This window comes from Notamacropus eugenii, chromosome 3 (assembly GCF_028372415.1).
Source record: "Notamacropus eugenii isolate mMacEug1 chromosome 3, mMacEug1.pri_v2, whole genome shotgun sequence".
NCBI classification, from domain to species: Eukaryota; Metazoa; Chordata; class Mammalia; order Diprotodontia; family Macropodidae; genus Notamacropus; species Notamacropus eugenii.
Genome location: NC_092874.1, coordinates 23,071,474 through 23,091,815, shown reverse-complemented (window position 1 = coordinate 23,091,815; position 20,342 = coordinate 23,071,474). Strand labels below are relative to the sequence as shown.

General features: G+C 45.3%; 1 protein-coding gene across 1 annotated transcript in view; it reads left to right on the top strand.

Annotated features, from left to right (window-relative positions):
- Positions 1 to 1,384: 1,384 nt before the first annotated feature.
- CMTM8 (CKLF like MARVEL transmembrane domain containing 8) overlaps positions 1,385 to 20,342 on the top strand; it is a 59,765-nt gene continuing 40,807 nt past the window's right edge. Inside the window, exon 1 of the mRNA XM_072651107.1 lies at positions 1,385 to 1,819. Within this exon, the coding sequence (XP_072507208.1) occupies positions 1,673 to 1,819 (147 nt within the window). The 5' untranslated portion in view covers positions 1,385 to 1,672. The remainder of the gene's footprint in view (positions 1,820 to 20,342) is intronic.

Sequence of the window (20,342 nt, the reverse complement as noted above, 5' to 3'; positions counted from 1 at the left end):
CTACTTCCGAAGAGCCTGAAGATTGGTTTGGGGGTCTTTCCTCTAGCCCAGGGGTGGAGAATCTGCGCCCTCGGGGTCACAGGCGGCCCTCAAGTGCGACCCTTTGACTGAATCCGCATTTGAGGACCTAGAGGACCACGTGTGGCCTCGGAACCGCAGATTCCACATCCCTGTCCTAGCCCCTCTTCCTCCATTGGAGCACTAGGGGTCACAGCTCGAAAAGTCATCTATCAGTCAGGGATCTGACGTTTCTCAACCTGTGTCACTTGCACACACTTTGTGCCTCATTATCTAAAATGGACCCTGTTGCTTCCTACCTGTGTGACCTTAGACAAGTCATTTTATTTCAACTGACCTTGGTTTCCTAATCTGTAAAAGGAGACTAAACCAGATGAAAGTCCTCTACAGTCCCTCCCAACTTCACGTTTACGATTTGTTGACCCATACGATTAGAGACGCATAATACCCACCAGAAGGCCCCAGATCTAACGACTGAATGCTGAAATCCCTCTTTAAGGACTGCAAAGCCCTTCACGAACTGAGACCTCATTTGGTCCTCACAACTACGCTGGGAGGTAGGTAGCAGAGGAGGTACCAGGTCTGCTTTACAGATGGAGAAACTGAGACAGCAGACCTGGCATCTGGGCCGCTCTAGATTTCTTCCAGTCCCTGGGCTCCCTTCCTGCTTTGGACTCATAGTCCTAAACCTCGTCTCTCCCTTACTGGGTAAGATGAATCACTAAGGTGCCTGTGCCCTCTAAATTCTGTGATCTGAGTTTTAGCTCTGCTGTGCCTTTTTGTGTTGTCCTCTCCCTGGGCCTTAGTTTCCCCAAATGTAAAGCTCGATCTCTAAGGACCCTCGCAGCTCTTATTATAATGATGAAGCAGTGTGGTACCAAAGAGAGCATCTTTAAGTTCGAATGCAACTTCTGTTGCTTATTACTGGTGTGATCTTAGGCAAATCACTTTCTGGGCCTCACTTTCCTGATCTGTAAAATGGGGGGGAGGGGTCCGACCTATAAGGTCGAATATAAATCTGACCCTCCGGTGGAAATAAGGGCGAGGAGCGAGCCTTATGAAGCCACCAGTGGAGCCCAAGGGAAAAGTTTGGTAGGGGAGATCCTTGGCGCTGGGGGACGGGAAGGAAGGCAGGCGCAGCCCCCTCCTCCTCCGCAGCAGCTGCGTGCAGCGTCCAGCAGTCGGTCCGTCAGTCAGTCCGTCGGCCAGCTATCACAGGTTGCGCGGCTCCTCCCCCGCACCTGGGCGCTCTCCACGGTAACAGGTGACAGGGCTGACGCCGCGCCAGGCTGCCTGCCGGCTCCCCCGCGGGGCGGGCCTGGGCCGGCCCCCTCCCCGTTCCCGCCCCCTCCCCGCCCCTTGAGCTGGGGGCTGGCTGGCTGGCGCGGCCGGGCGGACACTCCTGGGCCCCCACCTCCCCGCGGGGCTCCGATCCCCTCCTCCCTCCCTCCCCTCCTCCTCCTCCTCCTCCTCCCGCTCCTCCCGCTTCTCCTGCTGCCGCGGCGCTGCTGCTGCCGCCTTGTCTCTTCGGCCACAGCCTCCCTCCAGGCCCGTGGTGCCGGTCCCTGGGGCGCTGGGCCGGCCGCCCGCCTTCCCGGTGCGCAGAGCCAGGGGGCGGCCGAAGGCAGGGCTGGGGGCGCCGGCCACGCTGAAGATGGAGGAGGCGCAGCGCTCGCGCTCCCACACGGTCACCACCACCGCCAGCTCCTTCACCGAAAACTTCTCCACCAGCAGCAGCAGCTTCGCCTACGACAAGGAGTTCCTGCGCACCCTGCCTGGGATCCTCATCGTGGCGGAGATAGTGAGTGTGGGACGGCGGCGGGGGTGGGCTTGGGGGAGAGGGGCTGGAGAAAGGGCCGTGCGTGCGTGTGTGTGTGCGTGTGTGTATGTGTGTGTGTATGTGCGTGTGTCTGTATGTGCGTGTGTGTGTGTGTGCGTGCGTGTGTGTCTGTATGTGTGTGTGTGCATGCGTGTCTGGGAGCGCGCGCGCCTCGGGGTGTGAGGGGGAGGGCTTTCCAGGACCCTACTTAAATTCCCTCTCTCTATCCACCCCCTCCCTGAAAGAGGAGTGAGTTAGGGAGGTGTGAAAGGGAGAGCCGAACTCGAGTTCACCTCTCTAACTTTGGCGCGGGTTCAGGGTGGGCTAAGATGAGCGAAGAGCCCTGGATTTGGGTTCAGAGAACTTGGCTTAGCACCTGTGTCACCCTGCCCAAGTCTCCTCCCCTCTCTGGACCCCACTTTCCTCTTTGTGGAGGTGGGATTGAACCAGCTCAGATAATAATAATAAGGGCTACTTTGTAGACCTTACCTCACTAGGTACATGAATGTTACCTATCAGACATACTGTATGATCAGTGGCCCCCAGCAGCTCCTGGCCTGGGAGGAAGGGGGTGGGGGAAGGAAGGAGACAAAGAGCCTCTCAGATCCTTGAGCACTTCCTACCCTAGAGTCTAGAAGTTAGGGCTCTAGTCATGAATCTAGCTGGTGCGTTGCTCCTGTGCCTAGTACTAAGATTGCCTAAGTAGCAGTCTTAGACAAGAATTCACCTGGGAAGGAAGGACTCCCGGATCTCTAGGGAGGATGCAGTGATCTGGTGGTAATAAAACGGCTGATTTGGTACCATGTGGTTAGTATACCATGGTTCAGAATTATGGGAGCGTCACCAAAGATAAGAGAAAGTCCAGTTTACTTAGCCGTGCGGTATCATGGAAATGGCAGCAGGTCTGGGATGAGTGGGTTTCTGGCTACTGTTACTGTTCCGCTACTTTGGGATCTTGGGTAAGTCACCTAGTCTCTGGGCCTCAGTTTCCTCAACTGAAAAAAATCGAGGATTGTCCTAGATGATTTTCAACGACCCTTCCAGATTTCCATCTACGATTTCTACTTGAGTTTTGCTTTGTTTCCTTAACCAACCTTACAGTATTGAGGGTTGAGGGTCTGGGAATCCAGATTTTTTTTAGGTTGGTGTTAAAAGTATTGTCTGGTAGTCAAAACTTCTTAGGCGTCTACTTTGTGTGGAGGATTGTGAGGCATGGCTCAGTGCTTTCAGGGATGGGCAGAAAAATAAAAAGAAGCAAAACCACAGTGACAATTTATACAGAGTAATGTGAGCGAGTGCACATGGCTCACAGTGTATGTACTGTGTAATATATGAAAATGGCCAGAGCTGGGGAAGATTAATCAGGAATGACTTTCTGGAGGAGGTTTCTTGTTTCGTTATAAGCAGAAGTTAGACAGATAAGGAAATGTAGAGCTTCCTCTTGGCAATTTTCTTGTACGTAGTGAGTTATTAGTAAATATGGGATAAGTGAATGGCTGGCTAAGTTGGCCCTTAGCCTCTCTGCTACTTTTGTGGATGGTGGGAATTATTAACATTAAAAATAAAACTTTCTCTCCCAGTTCTCTTATAGACTCACACTGCTGGATTCTAAGGTCCTCCAGTCAGTCAACAAGCCTTTATTAAGCACTGTGAGGATAGAGTCTTCTGTATTTTTGTCTCTTTCCTAGTGCCCAGGGTAACTTTTAACAAGTCACTTTTCCTTGTCTGTAAACTAGCAATGGAACTAACTGCCCTGACTCCCTCTTGAGGTTGTTCAATTCAGCAAAACTGCTCAATGTTCAACAAACATTATGTGTCATCTGTATACTAAGCCATGACTGTGCTTGGTGCTGGGGTAGAAAGGCAGACTTGAAGTGGCGCCAGCCGTCAGGGAGCTTATACTCTATTGGAGAGATACAGCTTGTGCACAGGAAAGTAAGTAATAAAAGTGCGTTGAAGAGTGTAGCTGGTGGCCCTAGGGCTGGGCTTCTCTTGGGGTGGGAGGCTGAAAAGGGAGGGCTCCTCACAGGCACAGACTACAATGTTATCAGGGTCTGGGATTGCTTGAGTGTGTGCACTCCCCTCACTCACACTTATAGTAACTCTTCTCTAAGTTGAGGAGACTCGCCAGAGGCAAAAAAAAAACAAAACAAAAATGTATCCCCTGAAGCCCCAGGGCAGAAGCTTTTCCTTGGTCCTTGGACAACAGACACTGGCTATCACTAGTCACATACTAGCAACTTTGCAATGTGATAGAACCTGCAAGAGCTTACGCTCCATCAGTGCAAACCATGAGGAACTGTGGGCATCATCTCTATGTGGCGTCAGATGTAGACTGAATAAGATCTTGTAGATGACTTAGTCCAACCTTCTCACTTTACAGAATAGTAAACTGAGACCCAAGGGGTGATGAGACTTAGGATCTAGATGTAGAACTAAAAGGGGAATGGAGAATGGAATAAACATTTATATGACACCTACTGCATGCCAGGCACTAAACACTTTACAAATATTATCTCTTTTGATCTACACAAACTTGTGAGGTGAGTGCTATTATCATCCCCATTTATAGGGATATAGAGGAAACTGAAGGCAGACAGAGGTTAAGTGACTTACCCAAGGTCATTCAACTAGTAAGTATCTGAACACAAATTTGAACTCAGGTCTTCCTGAGTCCAGGGAAGGGATTTTAAGAGACAACTGTCTAGTCTAATCCCCTCGTTTTCAGCAGAGTAAAGTAACAAGAGATGTAGCATCGTAGTTCTGGAGCCCAAGAAGCTTGATAGGACTTGAGAGAGCAGTGTGATATAGTGAATAGTCAGATCTGGAGTAAGGAAGACCTGGGCTCAGATTTCACTGCTGACACTGACCAGCTGTGTGACCGCTGCCAAATCACTTCACTTCTCTGAGATGCCATTTCCTTATCTTATTACCCAGTGTACCCTTATGGGGAGGCTGACCACTCAGAGGGTCTGCCTCTGAGGGTTGTTCTGAGGCCCAAACAAAATGACGTAAGGTTTTGTGGACCTTAAAGTGTAATCTAAATATCAATTGTTGTGGCTCACTGGAAAGAACGCTTAAGACTCCTGGCCAGCCTGTTCTCTGGGCTGGTTTGGGAGGGCACGGGATTGTTTCTGCGGTCCTGTAATTCTAGAAGGAGGCTCCGGCCACCTTTGTATACACAATAACGGCTTGGGGCTTCACCGTGGCGTATCATTGGCTGAGAAGTAGCCCTGCCTCCCTCACCCTCCCCTGTTCCTGTGTTCTTTTTCAGCTTCCCTGGTTGAACCTGGTTCTGTCACCTAGGCAAAGCAGCCGGGCTTTCTGAACCTTGTTTCCATTCTGTAAAATGAAGGCTTTGGACTAGGTGACCTGGTTCCTTCCAACTCAAAATCGGTGATGTTGTGATCTCTCTGGGCCTCAGTTTCTCATTCTGTAAAATGAAGGGGGTGTACTCTGTATCAAGCTTAAATAGAAATGGAGCCATTCATCCATATAAGGGTCCCCGCAACTGCAGAGTTTTATAGTTTAAAAATGTATTGTCATCTACATCTTACTGTGTTTTTGCTAATTTTGTTAAATATTTCCCAGTGACTTTTTAATCTGGTTCTATGTTTGACACCTCCAGACTCATGGCTCCTAGATCTATGATCCTGAATCCTATCACCTCTCTGGACCTTGGTTTCTTCCTCTAATGGACTAAACCATTTGTTGTTGTTTAGTCATGCCTGACTCTCCATGACCTCATTTGGGGTTTTATTTTCTATTATTATTATTTTATTTATTTTCAGTGTTCTACATTCACTTCCATGTATCTTAGATTTTTTCCCCTCCCTCCCTCCTCCCCCCTGCTTCCCACTCCCTCCCTGAGACGGTATACAGTTTTATATAGGTTCTACACATACATTCCTATTAAATACATTTTCACCTTAGTCATGTTGCACAGAAGAATTAAAAAGAATGAGAGAAATCATAAAACAAAACATAATACAAAAGAAAATGATCTGCTTTATTCTGTGATCGAATTTCATAGTTCTTTCCCTGGATGTGGAAGCCTTTGGGGTTTTCTTGGCAGAGGTCCTGGAGTGGTTTGCCATTTCCTTCTTCAGCTCATTTGACAGATAAAGAAACTTGGGTAAACAGGTTAAGTGACTTGCTCAGGGCCACACAGCTAGAAAGTGTCTGAGGTCAAGATTTGGATCTGCTGACTCCAGGCATGGTGCTACCTAGCCACCCTATTGAACTAGGTCCTATCCAGCTCTAGCCCTGTGACCCTCTGATGAGGTCCTTCTCCTGTGGTCAGGGCTGCCTTTGCTCTTTATTTACATGTGATTTCAGCTATCTGTAGATGTTGGTGGGAAGGTCACAAGATTGACTTGCCCTTCCTTCTCCATCCTACCAGGGGTCACAAGCCCCAGAATTCCTCAGGGCTGGTCCTGCCTCTGCCAGCATTTTCTTATTGGATCCCAGAGATTACAAATGAGGGATTAGGTTGGCAGGGCTCACCCCAGGAATGCAAGGCTCCACCCGTCTCATGCTGCCTGCTTTCCACCTCCCCTGTGATGAAAGCAAGCATGGCCTTTAGTAGTTATGATGGGTCTTTGAAGGAGAGACAGAACAAAGCATACCAATGATAATTTCTAGACTGGGAACGCTTTCTTTACAATAACCCATGATATAAATACTTCAGGTATCGTTCCCATTTCACAGCTGAGGAAACTGCCTTAAATGGTTCAACCTCATAAACTATGTTTTTATTATGTATTTATGGCACTAAAGATGATGTATTTACCATTTGCTGCTGCCCCTAAGGACCTGGGAAACTTTTCAGATGATTTTCAACTCACACCTTCCATGGAACATGAGGGAGAGCAGGGATTGCTTTTTTTCCCTCCTTTCTCTGTATCTCAGCACTTAGCATAGTACCTGGCATAGAGTTTAACATGCAACAGTTATGGCATTAACACTTGGATTACATCTCCAATGGGACCTCTGGGTTCTTTTTAAGTGAGAGTGTTAAGGACACCTGTTATTAAGGTCACCTTGGTGGCCACCTTGGTGGCTTAGCTTCTCCAATTGCAGCCTCTTTCCCTGAGAGATTTATTCTTCTTTTCCCTTACCTCTTGGATTTGAATTTAAGGAGACAAGACATCACCCCATGATGTCATTGGTCCTCTTTGAAAATGAAGAATAAACTTCAATAACAGCCTTGACCTCCCTGACTCTGTCTCCATCAGGGTTTGTTGTCAGTTTCTCGCTGAGTGTTTTCCCTCTGAGAGTAGTTTCCCTTATTCCTTTCTAGAAGAAGGAAATTATTTTCCATAACCACACTAGCAAGAATTACAGGCATCCAGGAATGGTGCTCACACTGCCAACCAGCCTGATAGAAAAGCCTTCTGGAGCCACACTCCGCGAATTCTCTACCAACATCTAGGAACTGTGGAATCTAAAAATGACACATCAGTCACTTCCTAACAAACAACTGCTTCATACTAATACCTTCCTATAAAAAACAGTTAAGCAAAGTCAGTACAAGTCAACTTACAGATTTTTAGTTTACCATTTGCCAAAAGAAAGGAAGGATGTATGCTTTATTTTTTGTTTTTTAAATTTGTATTGATATCTTTTGTTTTTACATCACACTTGCTGCCAACTACATTCTTTCTTTCTCCCCTACTTGGAGAGCTATCTCTTTTAATAAAGAATAAAAAAGAAAGAGGGAAAAAAGAGCATTGTGGCAAAAACTAACCAACACATTAGCTGAATCTGACAGTCTTCCACCTCTGCAAAAAAAGAGTGAGTGGCATTTCTTTGGGGACAAACTATGTTAAGATATTAATAACACTGAGTATTTGATACAAAGATTCCTCCCAATCCATGACTTTTTGTCTTATTCTATATACATTGATTTTGTTCATGCAAATGAATTACATGAATTAATTATTATAGCATGTTTTTACTTTTATAACCTCTTATCTCATGCCTGCTTATTAAGTTTTCCTCTAGGTTTTTAAAAGATATAAAAATCTTTTCTCTTCTATTTTGGAAGGAAGGGCTTATTTTTTATATTTAATGAATGAGTAATTGAAGGAATGAAAAAACATTTATTTAGTGCTTACTCTGTGTCAGGCTTGAGGTGTGTGTGGTAGGTCTGGGTTAGGCTAGATATGGCAAATTCTCACCAAACAAAAATCCAGGGTGAGTGCTGGAGTACAAGTTTGGGGGATGTTTGCTTGCTTATTTGGAATTTACCATGTAATAGAATAAAAGAAGCTAGCCCAAATCTCTGTTTTGACCAACTGCTTTCCAGTTTTTCTGGAAGTCCTTTTTCTGTGTCTGCACCAAATTCTCTCCTGTGTGTGGTGAAGCCGCAAACACCCCCTTGATGAGCTGAACTGGCTTCTTGTTGAGTGAGGTCAGCAGATTTCTCAGCTGCTACTCTGACCCCTAGATAGACTCACCTGCTGTGGTTACCAGCAGATTCATCTGGAGGCTCTAGCTGCTGCATCTTCGGTGACTTTGCTTGATCTTTTCCAAGCCCTAAGGTCATGTATAACATGGTGAATATGAGGGCACTTATTATCAGGAAAGAGTAAACACAAGAGATGAAAGAAACATGTCATGGCCACATGGCATCAAGGTGGAAAAGAGATAGGGCTGATGCCCCTCTCCTACCCAGAGGTCCATAGCACTTCTTCCTCCTTCCAAGCCAGGGGACAGAGGAAGAGATTATCCTCTCCTCCTTTTTATAGGCATACTCAGTTCCGATTCAGCAGCCAATTAAAATCATCACCATGCAGTAAAAGGACAGGAACCAGAGGGTATATGTGCCTGCTCTGAGGTGGAAGGAAGGGCTCCTCCATCCTATATTGGGGAAGCCTCCACATGAGTCTGCAAGAGGCAGGGTATATTATGCCCGGTCTCAGGAGTCTCTTTGGTTAGCTTCTCCATGACATTTCCACAGCTGTCAGTGGGTGAATTGTCCATTTAGTTCCATGTTGTTTGTTCCCCACACCTTCATCTGTCTGCATTTGCTTCTTATATGTTGTTTCCTAGAGTTGTTACAGTCATAAACCACACTTTGTTTAGCCTTTCTCTCCCTGCTGAACCTTGCTTCTGATTTTCCACTGTATAACGAATGATTTGTGAGTCTTTTTGCATAGCTAGATCTTTATTCCCTTTTAATTGTTCCCTAGCAGTTGGATATCTGGGGCAAAGGGCTAGTCAGTTTCATAATTTACAGCACTGTGGCCAGATTAAGGTATACAAGGATTGCATAAATTCACAATTCTAACTAGGATAGTTCTAGTTATAATTCTGGTAGGATAGACTATGTTTCCCTCTTGGTTCAGCCAGCAATGACCTGTTGTTTAGAAGGAACATCTCAATTTGACAGCTGACTACATTCAAAAAACGTTTCTCCCACCAGAACTGATGAAAGCATTTTCCCCCCATTTTACAGTTTGTCATCATAGAGGCAGTGGGATGGTTCTGGATCTGGAGTCTAGAGCTAGAAGATACCTTTGTAGTCATCTAGGACGCAACCTTATCATTTTACAGGGGAAGGTAGTAAAGCCCAGAGAGGTCACGTGAATTCCAGGATGCTAGATCTAAAAATTGAGGGAGCCTTAGAAGCCACCTCGACCAACCTCCTCATTTTAGAGATGAGATAACTGAGGACTGGAATTCAAATATTTCCATTTTATAGATGACTCATTGTAGGTGCTTAATAAATGCTTGTTGATGATTGATTGGTTTGTCACATTCCTTCTCTGGACCTCAGTTTCCTCATTTATAAAATTAGGGGCTTGGACTACATGGTTTCTTTTGTCCCCTCCAGTCTAAATTTATGGTCCTGTGATTTATAAACAAGGGAGAAAGGTGGTACAGCACCTAGAACACCAAGCCTGGAGTCAAGAAGACTCATTTTCCTGAGTTCAAGTCTAGCCTCAGATACCTACTAGCTGTGTGACCCTAGACAAGTCACTTAACACTTGTCTTGTAAATGGAAAAAAAAATGTAAAATGGCAAACCACTCCAGTATCTTTACCAAGAAAACCCCAAGTGGAGTCATGAAGAGTTGGACATGACCGAAATATTTTGTTAATATTTTATTAACAGTATTAATATCTTAATGCCAAATTTTAAAAGAAAAATAGTAATAATGATTATAGTTTTTACTTTCCATCTCTCCCACACACACATATACACACTTTCTCTTATGTACTCCATACACACTTATGTGTACACTTTCACACATGTACTCTCTTTTCTTTCTCTCTCACATACTCCCTCATGCAGATACATTCTTATACACACATTCTATTTTTTCTCACACATACACACTTATATACATACATTTTCTCCTCTCTATCACACACACGGTACATACCATCACACACACTTTCTTTCTCTCACATAAATACACATACACACTTATACACAATAGCCTCTCTCACTCACACATACGAACACTCTCTTCTGTCACTCTCACACTCTTTTCTCTTTTATACACACATACTCACACTTTCTCACACATATACTCCTTCACAGATACATATACACAAACACACTCTCTCCTCTCTCTCACATACACTCTCATATATATATATACCACATACATTCTCTCCTTTTTTGCACACATACTCACATACATACTGTCTCTCTTCTCTGTCTCTGTCTCTGTCTCTGTCTCTCTCCTCCCTCCCTCTTTCTCTCTACTGGTGCTTCCTGAATGTCCCTGCCCCCTCTCTTACCCAAGAGTTGCCTCCTGCCTGGGTAAACTCGTTCGGTAAGGAAGCCTCCTGGACTCTTTCCATGAATTCAAGTAGCACCTCGTTTGCATGAACGTGTAACATTTGCGTCCTCCTTTAGGAAAAGCCCAAGCTCAGAGAGTGTGTTCTGTTCTTTCTCAGTAAAATGCACCCAGGAGTGGCCGCCTTGAGCAGGAAATATGACCTTTGGCGATGAGGGGTACAGCTGATGGTGGGGGTAATACCTCTAGAGTGTTCTGGGTTTGAGTTCTCAGTTCTGCAGCTCTGGAACCTCAATGCTAAGCCATGAAGAAGCATCCTGGTCATAGGATTGTAGCATTAGAGCTGGGGGGACCTTGGAACTCATCTAGTCCATGCACCTCATTTTACAGAAGAAACTGAGGCATGGACAGCATAAGTAGCTTGTTCAAGGTAAGAATTCCACAGGTGATAATGGCAGAACTGGGAATCTAACTCGTGGTCCTTTGACTCTAGATCCAGCATTCTTTCTAGCACAGATCAGACGCTGGTACAATTACCTCCTTGCCCTGTCCAAAGAATGTCATGTTAAAATGATCACTAGATGAGGTATCAGAAGAAATTCTAATCCTGGATCTGCAGAATGGGGATAACCCCATGGCCTCTGCTGAGCCTCTCTCACAGGCTTGATGCAAGGGTCAAGACAGCAATATGGATGTTGAGGTGACTGGGCAATAGCCAAGTGCCTGTCAAACCTAAGATAGCATTATCATGACGGCTGGAAAACCAATGAAATGATACAGGGTAATGAGTGTGAGATTTAGAGTCAGAAAACCAGCTTTAAAACCTCTCCTAGCCACCTAGTACTCATAGGCCCAGCCCCTTCCTCACTTTGGGCCAACCTTCCTTAGCCTGAAAATGAGGAAACTGCCAAGATAAACTGCAGTTCTCTCCAATGCCTCTCAGTCTATGACCCAGTGACAAGAAAATCTGAACAATATTAGCAGCACATGAGTATGTGTTGTCTGCCACTCCCACCCCACGATACTTTCCTCCTTGAGAAATCAAAGGGAGGTGAGAAGACCATTGGAATGTGTGCAGTCAGAGCAAGGAAGATGCTAATTAAGGGATAAGTCTATGAAGGAACAGTCCCAGTCTAGGAATGGGCAGCCAGTCCAGGCTCAGTGGTCTTCTTCTCCATTCCCCGGTAAGCTCATGCTTCACTGGAGGGGCAGTAGCTTTTTTGTCCATTCCTACCTGTCTATCACCTTTCCCTAATCTCCAGATCTGAGGTTGTAAAAAGCAGTAAAAAATGAAGGAGTCTGCTGTCTGAGCAGATTTAGAGAGGGCACCTTTTAGGGAAAAAGAGCTGGGAAGGTTCAGTTTTGGGGGGCTGGCCTCTTCTTGCATGGGACTCTTTCTTTGCCAAGTCTGCCCAGGTCATCTGGTTTGGGTACCCTTCCCTCTGGCCAGGGTGGAAGACCCACTGTCTATTTCTCTCCAAATACCCAGGATCTTGTCACTTCCTCAAACCACATCAGAAGTGCTCTGGTTGTTTCAGAATCAATACTTAATAAATGTTTGCCAGTCTGAATTGAATTTCAACATGCCTTGGCCTCTGATTGTCTGCAGTCAAGGAGGGTGTGCCTTTACCTCCCACAGAGCCTGTTATTGTCTGGAGCTCCCAGTCCCAAACAGGGATAATTACCCTGAAGCCTGATAGAATGAGCTTTGAGCCCAGTTGACATACTCAAATGGACCCATGATCGCCTCCATGTGAATGGGCATCCCAATGATGTAGGTGGTTACCTGCCCTCTGGCAGTTCTCCTCTCTGTCCTCTGTCCTCCTATCAGCTCCCTCCACCATGGTGGTCTTCCTCAGTTTCTCCTACTGTCACAAAGATACCAGGTAGTCTGGTCTGCCCACCTTCCCGCAGCATAACAACATGACCAGCCTTTCTCCTCTTCCTTTCATACATTTCTCTGCTAGCATCCTTTGCTCCAATTCTCCTTGATGGTCCTCATCAGTCAGATATTACAGCCTGGGCTGTCCCGCCATGTATCCCTCCTTGGCTCATGACTGCAGTCTCCATCTTCCATTCTTCTGACTGTTGTGTTCCAGGACTCAAAGCAAGATGGCAACATTTGTCTCTGCTTTCAGTGCCGTTGGGTAGGGCACTTAAACTGGGCCTCAGTTTCCCTATCTTTCAAAGGAGGGGGTGGGAATAGATAGGTTCTAGAGCATTCCAGAAATGTCCAGGGAAAACCTAGTTTGAATTGGAGGTGAGAATGTGTGAGGGAGGATTATGTGAAATCGGTTCAGAAGGAGAGGCTGGAGCCAGATTGTGAACAACAGGAAATACTGAATAAAAGTTTGGATTTTGCATATGAGGAAGGGGGGTCCACTTCACCATCCATCCTGCTGCTCTGTGTGGGGTCCCAGGGACCAGCAATGATCTGTAGCAACTTTCTATAGTTCCTTAAGATTCACAAAATATTTTCTTCACAATCATCCTAGTAGGTGGGTCTCAAAGGTAGAGTGTGGCTTGCCTGGGATTGCAGAACTCATGGAGCTTAATGGCGGACCATGATCTCTGGCTTCCAGGAACCTATCCTTTCATTGGGTTCAGGAGATGATTTCGATGTTCTAACACTATGTCATGTGATTTTGACAAGGAAGAGCCACAGCCTTCCTTTAAGTTTTCCTGGGAGAGAGGGGCACTGAGTTGAACCTTGAATAAGGAACCTTGAAATCTCCTGAGGCAAGAAGCACAGAGAATCTTCCAGGATCTCAAAAGTGATTAACATATTACTCACCAAGTTAGTCATTCCTATCATTCAACACATTCTGGTGGAGTGGGGAGCTGGGGGTGTCTGCATCATTCACAAAGCCTACTGCTGTTACTTTAAAACTTTCTATGGTTCCTGCTGGAAAGGGAAAGGGAAGCCCCACTGTTTCTTCAAGAATCTTGTCAATGCCTTCAGGAAGAGAGGATTAACTGTTACATTCATTGTCTAAATGCCAAGGTGCTTAAAAATAATTGCCCAACCTCAGCTCAGAGCTCTGGGCTCTCAGTTTATTTGGCAAACACTTTTACTAGCGTCCGAGTAGATTTCTGCCCTGCAAGGTTGTTAGCACTAGGAGCCTAGGTTTTAGCTCTAATGGATCTCTTTGCTCCCATTTTACAAATGAGAAGACTGAGACCTAGAGGTGAATGGTGAGTGGCCTACATCAATGCTACTGCATCAGTACTTAACAGACTTATAAATTTAGAGTTAGAAGGAACCCTGGAGGTCTTTGAGTCCAGTCCCCTCATTTTAGAGATGATGAAAATGAGACCCAGAGAGGGGAAGAAATAAACATTTACATGATAAATGTGCCACGCCCTGCACTATACATTTTTTACAGTATCTCATTTGATTGTCATAACCATTCTAGGGAGATGTTATTATCCCCACTTTACAGTTGAGGAAACTGAGGCAAACAAAGGCTAAGTGACTTTCCCAAGGACACACAGACAATATGTGGCACAGATGAAATTTGAATTCAAGTACACTAATTCCAAATCCCTTGGCCCTTCCATTGTACCACTTTCTCTGTCCTAATCAAACACTCCAATGGCTCTCTGAGTTCACCTTTGAGGATGTTTTCTTCAACAAAGCAGATCTCAACCCATGCAGGGCTGCCCATCCTGCATTTTCCCTTAGGTTTGCCACAGACAGTCTAACCAAAGCTCTGGAAGCCTTCCTCTGTTTCTCTTGATGTTGCCAATGGTGTCAGAGGAACACACCAACTGTCCACCTGTCATCCCTCGGCTTTGACTCAATGCAAGTTAGGAAGGGCAAGGTGGTGTCTCTCCAGAGGAAAAGGAGAGCATTAGCTAGTTCTCCAGCAGTTTTAGAGTTTCAAGCTCCAGAAACTCATCAGAGCACCTGCTTTCTGTTTCTATGTTTTAGGTGGCTGGTTCTTGAAGGGAATTTAAAGACTTGATTATAGTGTACCAAGTGTCAAGGAGCTCTTTTAAAAATTATTGATTTTTGCAAACACTTATTATTCCTCTCTCCCACGGCCTCCCCCACTGAACAATTAAAAAACTAGAAACAAAGTCCTCCTTCCAAATCTTCATAGTCGGTTCAGTTTTCGCATTGGCCAGCTCCAAAAATGTGAGTCTCCCCCTGCATTTTAGGGCCCTTCATCTTTCTGACAGAAGGTGGTGGGAGTCTTAATCTTCAGGCCTTTGGGTCTGTGACTGGGCATCGCATTGACCAGAGTTTCAGTGTTGTTTTTCTTTGGTATGCTGTGATCACTGTTTAAATTATTCTAGTCTGGGCCTCCTATCTTTGTATCACAGAGTTCATGGAGGCCAGTGTGCCCTGAGAGGCCAATCCATCATTATCATAACAATAAAATTCCATTATATTCTTATACCATAAATTGTATAACCATTCTTTAATGGGTGGAAGGCTCTTCATTACAATTTGGGGCTAAAAGAGCTGCTAACAATATTTTGGTACAAATGGGTCCTTTTCTTGTTTTAATCTCCTTCCAGTATGGCCCCAGTAGTAATACAGATACACCGAAGGAAAGGCATTGTCACTTTCTGGGCGAGAAGGGCTGGACCAATTCACAGCCCCACCAACAGGGCACTAGTATGCCTGTTTTTCCACAGTCCCTCCAGCATTTGTCATGTAAGGAAATTTAATATTTAAAGATAAAATTTCTGCTAGGAAGACCCAAATTCTAAACCTGCCTCAGACGTTTCCTGGTCTAGTCATGTAACTTTCCTCACAGTCACATTCCCTATCTATATAATGGGAATCATAATACTCCCTACCTACTGCATCCTGGGTCATCTGCACTTGTTCTGATCCATATCTAGCCACTGAACCCAGATGACTCCAGGGGAGAAAGTGAGGCTGGTGACTTTGCGTCCTCCCTTACTTAAATCCAATTCATTTGCGTGTCAATGGCATCATCTTCCTGACCATCATAGTCCTCTTCAAGAGGCAAGGACAAACCACACACACACACACACACACACACACACACGCACTACCTACCTCCCAGGTTTGTTGTGAGGATAAAGTGAGATAGTATTTGTAAAGTGCTTTGCCAACCTTTGAGCACTACATAAATGCTTGCTACTATTGGGCATGGACACTCAGTGACATCTACCCTCAGGTTGAACTCAGGGCTCCTTCTAGTCCTCAATCTATGATCCCTCCCCACCAATAACCCTAATGTGGGCAGCAGGTGAGCCCTGGTATGGCTCTTCTGACTAAATTAAGGCCAGAGTCTGTTTTCTGGCAAAAGATAAGGTGTGCTGATAGGGAAGTGAATGAGTCATAGAAGCAGAGTATTTGACCACAGAAGTCCAATTGTTGAGGTGCCCCTAGAGGAGTGTAGCAAGGTGAGTGTGTATTGGGATGGGCCCACTTTCTTGACAGGAAGCGAGGACTTCATCCAAGTTGGTTAATTACGTGGAGCCAGACAGCCCAAATGACTTCCTTAAGCCTCAGTTCAATTTCATTTCTTTTTTCAAACCAACACAAGGAGAGACTTTGACACTGTTGTATATGTCACTGATGGAAGTTCAGGTTTTATGATCTTTGGGGTTGTATCCCCCAGCAGGTGGTTTTGCTGTGTGACTAGAACTTAAAGAATAACAAAGACAATAGCCTAGAATCAGGATCTTAAAATGCAGAAGGCTGGGGTGGTACCGGGGAAAGAACACTCTGGAGTCAGAGGGTCTTAGTTCAAATGCTCTCTCTGGTGCTTCGGGTCTTAGGAGCACTAACAAAATGAGATAGTATTTGTAAGCACTTTCTAAACCTTAAAGCACAATGCAAATGCTAGTTATTGTTGGTTATTATTATTGTTATCTATGACCTTGAGCAAGGTTCAAGCTCTGGGAGCCTCAGTTTCTCCATCAGTTTCCGTAACAGATCTGTGATCCTTTTTACCCACGAGCCTAAAGAAGACAACAGTTATATATGTAAGCATCTCCATGATATCTCTTCATCATTATTTTGTCATTTTTCAGTCTTGTCTCACTCTTCGTGACCCCATTTGGGTTTTCTTGGCAAAGAAAACTCATTTTACAGATGAGGAAAGTGAGGCAGAGTTTAAGTGACTTGTTCAGGGTCTGAGGCTGGAATTGAACTTAGGTCTTCTTGACTCAAGGCCCAGCACTTTGTGCCCTGTGGTGCACCTTGGAGACAGTGGACTTCACCTCACTGGAGGTCTTTGGCCAAAGGTTGGCTGATCATTGGTTGTAGATGTGGTTCTTGTTCAGGTATGGGTTGAACTAAAGCCAATGGAGATCCTTTCCAACTCTGAGAGTAAGTGAATAAATGAATACTCAGAGTGCTAGAAACTAGTCATAATACAAAAAGTGGCTGTGAGGTCTGTCCTGTTCATCCCGATACATGGGGTGCCCCAGGCTAGAACCGAGATATGTCTGCCATGATGCTCTTGACATGCTTCTACTGCAATGGAAAGAGTGATGGTTTTGGAGACAGAGGAACTAGGGTCGACTTCCCTCTCTGTCACTTACTACCTCTGGGACCCTGGCAAATTTCTCAGCTTCTCTGGGCCTCAGTTTCCTCATCTGTAAAGTGACTGGACTAGAGAACTTCTTATCTTGAGCAGGGTTTTCCCAGCTTTAAATCTGATTCCATGATTTGCCTTCAAATCTCTGGTTGCAGAGAACCAAGACCTTGGAATGGACCTTGAGTCTAGCCAGCAGAAGGCAGGAGCCACCCCGCCATTGTCCACTCTGCTCCGAGTCCTGGGGAGAATAAAATAGTCACAGGGATAAGGGCCTTTCCAGGGTCCTCCCTTATGTACTGACTTACCAAAGGAGGCTTGGATTTCCTGGTAATATATGGTTCCCACACTGAACCAATGGGCCAAGTTTGCCTGTTTGGAGTTACATAGTAGGTCAGCTCTTTGAGAGAGTCACCAGCCAGTCTTTGGTGGCTCTCTTCATCTCATGATGACATTGCCATATTGTGGGCTTGAGCCAACCTTCAGAATTCCTTGTACGTTATTACTTGTAGTCGAAAGCTTCCTTTTGCTCCTGACAAAGGGCGAAATGTCTGCTTCTCGGAGATCCTAAAAATTAGATGCAGTTATTTCTCACCATTGTTACTTCTGGGGGTGAGACTCCCTCCCCTCCAGCCTTACTCCACATTTCCCCATGCTGGGGAGCTAGCCTCAGCCTCATGAAGGCTGTTCCAGGTAAATTCATCCCCAAGTGAATACCAGAGGCCTTAATTAGGTGACAGGGCTATTGAGTCCTGGGGACACCTCCCTGCCAGCACTGGCCACAGCACTTAATTTAGCAATCATAGGAGAATATAGTGTATTGCAGAATAATGATCTACGTATCCCTTGGCTTTGCACAATGTCTGGCAAAGAGTACGTGCTTAATATATGCCTGTCGACTTGACTTTGCACGTGATCCCCCTGCTAGACTAGTTCCATGTGATCATGGTCATGTCTCATCAGGGCTTTCTATCACCTCAGCACCTGGCACACTTAGGAGGTTCGTGGGATCATGAATTTAGAGCAAGGAGGAATCTCAGAAGCCTCCAAGTCCAACCCTCTCATTTTACAGATGAGGAAACTGAGGCACAAAGCGTGGTTAGGTGACTTGCCCAGGGTCACATAACTAGTGAAATATCTGAAGCAGGAATTGAACTCAAGTCTTTGTGATTCCCAGTCTGGTGCTCTATCCGCTGAGCCACCTCAATGCCAAGTCGATGCCTTTTAAACATATCTTAGAGGCAATGTGGCAGGATGGAGCAAAGTTGGAGTCAGGAAGACTGGCATCCAAGTCCTACTTCTGACACTTACTAGCTGTATAACCTTTCTCAGCCTCAGTTTCCTCATCTGTAAAATGAAAATAATAGCAGCACCTACCTCCGAGGGTTATTGTGAGGATTAATGAGGTAATATATGTTAAGCACCTTGCAGAACTTTTTCGTGTTACATGAGCCCTTGTTGCTGTTTATTTGGGTTAATAATAATGATTGACATATGTGTCACTTTAAGACTTTACTGCACTTACTCATCACAACAACCTTAGGAGGGAGAGGCTATTAGGATCCCCATTTTACAGAAGAGAAAACTGAGGGACAGAGAAGTTCAAGAGGTTTTCTCAGTCACACAATGAGTATCAGGTGGGATTTGACTCCAGGTTTTCTTGACCCCCAATCAAGCATTCAATCCACTAATGCCTCCAAAAGGAAAGGTCAGGTCAACTCAGTCAGTCAACCAGCATTTTTTAGGTATCTACTAGGGGCCAGGCAGTGTACTTAGCACTGGGGATACAAAGAAAGGCAAATTAAAAACCAGCCCCTGCCCTCAAGGTGTTCCGGGTCTAATGCGGAGACGGCATGCAAACAAGACACATATAGGCTAGACCAGGGGTAGTCTCTGTGGAGAGGCACTAAGGTTAAGGAGGACTGGCAGAAGCTTCTTACTGAAGGTCAAACATTAGTTGAGCCATCAAGGAAGCCAGGAAGTGGCGATAAGATAGATGGGGGGGGGGGGGTGTCAGCGTGGCAGCCTAGCCTGGTTCAGAGAGCCTGGTCTCCAAAAGGTTGGATTCTAGGTGAGGAGTATTTTCAGTCCCATCTCAAGAGTATGTACACAAAGCCTGTGGGATTCGGGATCTGTCTTGATAAAGGCATCATTAACAAGACAAAAAAATCTGGAGTCTTGGCAGTCAGGAAGTGCCTACCCCTGAGTATTGGGGGAATCTGTCATCCAGCATTACACAATCTTAATATTGTATCACAGAGACTCAGATTCCAAGCTCTGATGGCTCAAGATAACAATTTTCTCTATTGTTATTCCCCCTTATCTGGGAGAAGACTTAATTACAAGCCCACTGGCATTTAAGGGAAAGATGTTCTAAATCTTAGAAAAACTGGCAGTTCCCTGGAGTTCCTAAATCGGGAGGTGTGTGGGAAGCCTTCTGGCATGTGGTTTAGCTGGAATAAGAAGCTGGATGGCAGACTCCTTCAGTACCCAGGGAAGGATACTGCACTTCCTTGTCAGTCATTTGCAAAGTAAATGGCATTCCGGGGAATGATCCCATCTGGGAAGATAGGAATGAGGTGATATACTTTAGACATCTGTAGAGGAACCTTTGTCTGGCACCTGTGGTCACCGTATTTAGAACTACAGCTCTTCTACTGGAGAATGTCATGATTTTAAAATGTTTTGTTATTGAGTCATTTCTGTCATGTCTTACTCTCCCTGACCCCATTTGGGGTTTTCTTGGCAAAGATACTGAAGTGGCTTGCCATTTTCTTCTCCAACTCATTTTACAGATGAGGAAACTGAGGTGAATAAGGGTTAAGTGACTTGCCTTGGGTCATACATCTGAGGCCATATTTTGATTTATAAAGATGAGTCTTCCTGACTTCAGGCCAGGTACTCTTTCCGCTGTGCTACCTAGCTGGCGCTTTTAAATGTTCACAGGTCTCAAATGTGAGTTTTATGAACATTTACAAGCTATGTGTTCTACTCATTAAAAAGCATCAGCTTTCAGTATAAAAAAGGATTTAAAAAAAAAAGAAGGGTCAGGGTCAGAAGCATATGTTCCTGCGGTTTCCTGGTCTCCTTCTCCCTCCCCCTTCTTTCGGGGGAAAGAAGGGGATTCAGGAAGAGTTATTAGCTCCAGTGAATGAAATTTTTAACTTTAGTTACTTTCTTTGGGTTGGAGTAAGTATTGCTTTGGGGCAACTAGGTAGTACAG